The sequence below is a fragment of the Neophocaena asiaeorientalis genome, unplaced genomic scaffold (assembly GCF_003031525.2).
Source record: "Neophocaena asiaeorientalis asiaeorientalis breed wild unplaced genomic scaffold, Neophocaena_asiaeorientalis_V1.1 scaffold78, whole genome shotgun sequence".
Classification (NCBI taxonomy): Eukaryota; Metazoa; Chordata; class Mammalia; order Artiodactyla; family Phocoenidae; genus Neophocaena; species Neophocaena asiaeorientalis.
In genome coordinates, this window is record NW_020175018.1 from 15,631,573 (window position 1) to 15,638,380 (window position 6,808).

General features: G+C 53.8%; 1 protein-coding gene across 1 annotated transcript in view; it reads right to left on the minus strand.

The window, feature by feature from the left end:
• Positions 1-6,808, minus strand: part of RAPGEF1 (Rap guanine nucleotide exchange factor 1) — a 116,697-nt gene that overhangs the window by 39,692 nt on the left and 70,197 nt on the right. The window contains exons 10-11 of the mRNA XM_024762754.1: positions 6,682-6,808; positions 5,055-5,555 (exon numbers count right to left, since the gene is read on the minus strand). The exon at positions 6,682-6,808 is cut by the window's right edge and continues 19 nt beyond it. Coding sequence (XP_024618522.1) covers positions 5,055-5,555; positions 6,682-6,808 — 628 coding nt within the window. The remainder of the gene's footprint in view (positions 1-5,054; positions 5,556-6,681) is intronic.

Sequence of the window (6,808 nt, forward strand, 5' to 3'; positions counted from 1 at the left end):
CTGGGAACCTAGAACCGCTCTAGGGAATAGAGTCTGTTTATAGAAAGGCGTAGGGGGCACTCCACTCCGTGCTGAGAAGCCCTCGGGGCTTTCCAGCCTCTCCAGGGCCATGGTCGTGGCCCGTGCGCGGGGCTCAGGGCACAGCAGGCGCCCAGTGCACGCTGCCCGCTCCTCTGGCTCTCTCAGTTCCCCGACCATGCTCGGGGCTTTCCACAGCGCTGTTCCAGCTGCTCTTCCCGCAACCCTGCTGCTACGCTGCCAGGCCCGACTCTTTCCCTCCTTTGGGCCTCGGGATCAGGTTCCCTGACTTCCATGGAGGCCTCTCACCCCCGGCTCTGCCCCAGCAGCCCCTCCTCAGCCCCACGTTCCCTTCCTTCCGAGGCCTTCCCACTGTGTGTCACGAGCTAGCTGGGCTTTTCTCATTCGTCTGATTTTTCTGAGCACCTACTATGTGTTAGGCACTGACCCAGGTGCTGGGACAACACAGGGGCCAGCAAAGCGAATCCTTCGCCTGCGTGGCGCTCACACCCTCCCCAGGGAGACAGAAAACAGGCCGAGGTGCAGTATGCGTGTCCCATGGAGGACAGTGAAATGGGGTGGCGATGGGGGTGCTTCTCTAGAATAAGGGTGAGGACGGGGGGAAGAGTCTTCCCGGCCAGGCAGAGGTCCACAGCCAGGACGAGGGTCCAGAGGGCAGAGCACAGCTGGTGAGGGGAGAGGGATGACCCAGGAGGTTGCATGAGGCTGTGTGAACGGGGTAAGGAAGCGGGCTTGATGCTGAGTTGGCGGGAACCCACAGAAGCCCCCCACCCCCACCCCGGTGTGCCCGGAGCTGCTTCGTCTTGGGAAGACGGTTCTGGGCGGCTGTGCTTGCTCAGGTAAAAGGCCCCGGTGGGGGTGGGGGTGGGGGTGAGAGTGGTTTGGTTCAGGAAGAATCTCCAAAGCAGGTGCAACAGGACTTACTGCCTCTCACTCAAGAGCTGAAGCTGCAGGAAGGCAGGGACCTTGTCTGTCCTGTCCGCTGCTGTATCAGCGGTGCCTAACACACAGTAGGTGTCCACACATATTTACAGGATGAATGAATGAAGAGAACGCATGTCCCTCCCGCATCTGTCCCTGCTCAGTGACTTGCTGAACCAGGCTGCAGCCCCGGGGGCGGCTCTTGCAGAGCACCCGCTGGGCAGGTGAGAAATAACAGTCACTAAGCTCAGTTCTCCCCCTCCAAGCCCAGAGGTTCTATGGAACATCCTCTGTACAGAGGGATGAATAGTGAGAAAAGAAGTGCTCACACTGAAACATAAGGATCCTCCTCTCTACAAGCCCTTTAAGAAGCCCTAGCCCCGGTGCTCTGTGACCACCTAGAGGGGTGGGATAGGGAGGGCGGGAGGGAGACGCGAGGAGGAGGGGATATGGGGATACATGTATAGCTGATTCACTTTGTTATAAAGCAGAAATTAACACACCATTGTAAAGCAATTATACTCCAATAAAGATGCTAAAAAAAAGCAGTCCTAGCCCTTGCCACTGTGGCCATCTGTGGCGGAGCTGCGGCCTCACGGCGCAGCTGCCTGCACCTGCGGGGCCCGCACAGCAGGCAGGCTCCCTCACCGGCAGTGTGGCGCCACCGACGGAGCCCTTGGCCGCAGACAGCGGCTCCGCGGCAGGTGTGAAGCCCTCAGCCCTCACGTGAGGGCATCAGCGTATACTTTATTTCTGACTTTTGGAGGTTAGTGATCCAAGCCCCATCTTCTGAGCCAGGCCTTTCTGAAGACTCCAGAGGGTTCTGGGAGAAGTGACAGTCAACCTGACAGAGCCGTCATCTGGTGTCCGTAGCTGTGAGGCTGGACTGGAGCAGAAGCCCTTTCTCCAACCCCAATCTACCTGTGTGGATGGGATCTCGCACTTTCCACTCCCTGTCACAAAGTCGAGGCCAAGGCAGGCCGGAACTGCTCCGCCCTTCCCCTTCTCTAGGTAGCGGAGGAAGCTCCCGGGTGTTAGGGCATCCTCTATACAGACGCGTGTTTGGAGGGAAAGGCACCGTTGCGCCCCTCAATACCTGCGTCAGAAATAAGTACTAACTTATTTACAGAGTTACCGCGCACGAACTAAGAGGGAGGTGAAGGAATGCGAGCACCTGCTAGGTGAAGCCAAAGTTCAGATACTAAGAAACCATGGCAAGAACAATTTTGCAGGGCTTAACTTCGTATTTTCAAATAACCAGAAGGTTGGGCTTAACTGGAGACCTAAACCAGTCAGAAATGAAAGGACAGAGATACTTTGCTGGGGAAGGCAGCCGTGAAGGTAGGGAGATGGTCTTTTTCTTCTCTGTACCTCAATGGGGGTCAAGGTAGACAGGAAATGCCTTTCTCCAAATACATCTTTCTAGCACCCTACACTGAAAGAGGGGTTCAAAGTTACCTTCTTTATTTAAAGGAATCGGTAAGAACATCTCAGCTCCAGAAAGCACAGACTGGAGCTTGGCTGTAAAAGGTGGTTTCCCCCATAAAACCGGTGCTTCTCAAAGAGAAGCGCAGCTTGCAGTCCCCCTGGAACCCCACATCGCCTTTTCTCTAACGCTGCACAAGCAACACCACTGGGTTCCAGGGCAAGATGCAAACCATGAAGACGACCCCAAAGGCCCACGAACTTCTCCCTAAGGAGCCTGAATGCAACCACCTCTGCCTGACCAAAACCGAAAGCTTCAGCAAGGCTGCGATCTTTCCAGGAGCGCCATGAACTCCTCGATGCTGAGGTCCTCGTAGAGAGCTGCTAACCAAGCACAGAGAAGCCGCAGCGATGGTCGCCACCTTCTAGAATCAAGGAGGACCAGTCCACTTCAAAGGTAGCCCAGCACAAGGGCCCAGAGACTACAGCCACCGGCATCACTGGGAAGGCCCAGTGGGCACCTGGGGCTATGGGCAGACAGCGATGAGGAAGCTTGTCTGGCACAAGGGGCTCACAGGGCCGGGCACCCTCAGAGCAACCCAAAGGACGGGGATGCTCTCTGACACCGAGGCTGCGCGTGCACAAGCTTCGTCCAGCGTTAGCCAAGTATAAAGGTGATGATTATCTCCTCCTTTCCTTCAAAGCAACTCTGTGAGGAGTTTTCCACGGGGCTGCAGGTTGGAACTCTTCAAGGGTCCTCTCGGGAAGTGAAGAGCAGACTTGAGACTAGGACTAAGCCTCAGGGAGCCTCAAGTCAGGGGTCCTTTCACAGGGCACCGAGGAGACCACCAGCTGCGCGGGCGTTCCTACTGTAAGCTGGCACAGGGCTCAGGGAAGTGGGGGGAGGCCTTCCTCCTCAGCCTGGGAGGCAGTGAGTTGAGCTAGGAAAACACTGCTCAGAAACCCACATCTGCCACCCACTTCCTCGCTGATCTGATCTTGGGCAGAGGCTCAGTTCCTTTGAGCTCCAGTTTCTTCAGCTATAAAAAGGGGGCTAATGACACCCGGCCAGCCAGGAGGTTGGTAAGGACGAATACGACAGAGTGTGTCAGAGCATGTCAAGGGCGCCGTACCGGAGGCGCTCAGTAGATTTTAAAGGTTTGCAGGCACAAGAGCTACAGACATTACAGATGACACAGAGCCTAGAAATGGATGCCTAAATTAATAGGAAATATTTTCAGCCACAGGAGACTTGAGGCTATTCAAAAGGCAACAACGGACGCCTCCCCCTTTCCTTTTCTTCTCTGCCTGAAGCCGGCTGCCCACACCTGGTCTAAGACCTCAGAGGGCGAGGCTCCTGGCTCCCCAGCCAGGCGGCACCACAAATCTGCTGTGGTTTGCACAGATGCAAGCCTGCTCTTGGTCTGGGTCCAGAAGATTCCTAGGAAAGGACAGGCAAGGGTGCGAGCCCTCAAGGGCACGCTGCTCAAGTCAGGCCAGGTGGGTGGAGGGGAGAGGCCCGTGGCTCTTTAGACACCTGTGCGTGTAGACAGGCGCAGAAGGAGACGTTCCTGGCGTTGCTGCTTGCAGCTCCGTCTACTAGCGGCCTGGTTTCTAGTGGGTGAACTTACATGACAGACGGGAACGACATCATTAGCCCTACAGAGCCAGCTCTCCCTCCAGCTGGGGGACCATACCACCGAGGCCATTATACAAGCTGGGCGACACCCAGTGCGGTAACTAAGGCCAGGTCTCCCCTTCTGAGAACGGGCCGCTCTCGGCAGGGCCAGTCAGACGCTCTCACTTGGGAATTTGGAATGGATTCTCAACTTCCAGGTCACAGAAGTCATCTGCTGGATGTTTCCACTGAGGCCAGGGAATCCTGGGGCTGTGGGCTGATGTGGCCACACACATACTGAAACACTGACAGCCAGTCTGCCCAGGGAAGATGAGGCAGAGCCGTGCGGGTGACTTGGGGAGAGGGCGGGGCAGAGAGACAGGCAACACAGAGCAGTCGGGGAGCCAGCAGAAAAGCAAATCCCTGCAGAACTCTACTTAGGACCTTGGAAAATATTCAAAATACAAAAATCCGAAATTTCAGCTCTACCCCTGGGCCCTAATAACATCATATATCAGATCATCTGGTCTAAGAAGTGTCCTCAGCAACTCCAACCAAGCAATCTCAGATTCCAAGTGGTGACGTGACATTTCAGTGTCTGCAAACAGAACACAGAGCGGTACCAGGGTTCTCTCTAAACAGCCCCCTGCATTCCAGGGAGCCTTAGAAAACCCCTGTGGGTGCGATCAGGGCTATTTTAATTCAAATGTCTGTTCTGCTTTACCCAGAAGTAATGCCGTGATATTTGTTTCTCTCTGTCACCACGTGTTCGGGCCAGAAGGTCAACTGACTGCCATCTACAAGAGGCCAGATACTCTGTGGAGACCAGACCTGAGGTTCTGTCGAGACCAAAAGGAGAGGTCAGCTTATCAGGCTTTAAAAATGATTCCCAGTACTGACAACACAAGGCTCCTGTAAGTGTCCACATACCTGTGGTTCTACCTTTTACGAAATTACGAGGCCACTGGTTTGATTCTGATCTAATGTTTCAACAAAACACCATTTTAGGTTACAAAAGGTGCTTCCCGACAATAGCTCAACAAAAGCTTACTGTGTTTGTTTTTCTTCTCTGGTAGAGGAGGAGGTTTTTCTGGGTCACCTGTTGATTCAGGAACAGTGAAATCACCCACAAATTCAACAGAGGCTGAGGAACCTCCTTGCTGAAAGGGAAGAACAGCAGCAAAGGGCGTGAAGGGGACGGACTGGACCGAGGCTGGGTTCTGCAGGTCCTCCTCGGAGATGTTGTCGTACTGCGAGGGGTGCCGCTCGTAGGACGCCCTGCAGCCAGAGCTGTCCGCCGTCTGGGAGGCCGCGCTCCTGCGCTTCTTCTCGGGAAGAGCGGGCGGCACGTCCACCTGCTGCCCTGGGGCCGAGGGCCCCTCTGGCTGGGGACAGCTGCCCAGAGGCAACTGGAAAGGATGGCCGAGAAACGGAGACCCAGACTCCCCCAAGGACTCTGGCAACGGGCTGAGGTTACAGGCCACTTGCTGAGGTATCTGGTCTGCGTTAGAGAGGTCTTGCTGGAGGAATTCGTAGTCAGGGTCGTAATGATCTGCGTTCACAACGGGAGAAACATACTGTGAGCCACCAGCCCCCACAGAAAGAAAAGCTCCCACGCTTCTTCCCTGACCCAGCGCTGCTCTTCAGAGTGGCCAAAACACATCTCCCATCTCATCCGCAAAGACTCTCACTTTACTTTATATTTTTCATTTTTCTCCTGCTTATAAAAGTAAAACCAGATGGGAATTTGACTGTTTGCTATCCAATTCTTTGTACTTTCCTGGATTTTTAAAAGTTTCTTACTTAAAAAAAGAAAAATGCATGACCACTGTAGAAAAGGTGGCCAAAAAACCCTATTGAGAAAATAAAAATCACCCACAGTCCCATAATCTAACTATAATCTCTGCTTACCACTGGATATATTTCCTTAAAAGTCTTTTCTCCCTTGGATTTTTTTTCTTTTAAATCCAACACTATATAAGTGGCCTTGAGAAAACACTATATAAGTGGCCTTGGATTTTGTCCGCTGATCACTGTATCATAACTGGTTTTTAATACAGCTATGTATTATTCCACCAAATGGATGTATCATACGTCTCCTGATTTCCTATCACCGAGTAGCAGATTCTTTCCAGTTTATCATCATTACTCTTAATAATGCTGAGATTGATGTCTTTGGACAGAAATCTTGCCATAAATCTCTGATTATGTTCTTAAGATAAACTCTCAGAAGTGAAGTATCTAGTTCGCGGGACACGGACAGCTCAGTGCTCTGTAGGCCTCCTGCCAAACTGCACGCCAGACCCTCACTGGGCCCCACCGCCCGAGGCCAGCTCCCTTGCCTTCGCCCTCCGTCAGAAGTGGGCAGGGGCTCTGAGCACAGACGGCTCTGAATTCTGGCAAAGGGAGTCAAATGACACACTGACAGACTAACTGAAGTAACAGCTACCATTTCAGTATCTCCCATGGGGTTTCACACTGCTACCCCATTTAAACTTTCAACCGCCGTCAGAGGCAGACACTGGTAGCCTCATTTTGCAGATGAGGAAACTGAGGCTCGGATTTTGAGTGACTTGGCCAAGGTCAACAGAGCCAATGACTGGCATCACTGTCTGAGCCCAAAACAGCCCCGGAGAGACGATGAGCCAGCAGTGGTGGCCGTGATGCCGGCAGCTCACCTAGAGTCTCACAGCTTGTGTTCCGGGAGCACCGCCCGCTGTCCCTGTCCAGAGACGACAGCTGCTCGTCCGACTTGCTGAGCTTGCCTATGCTGCTGCAGGGGGACAGGCGGGGCGACTCGCCGCC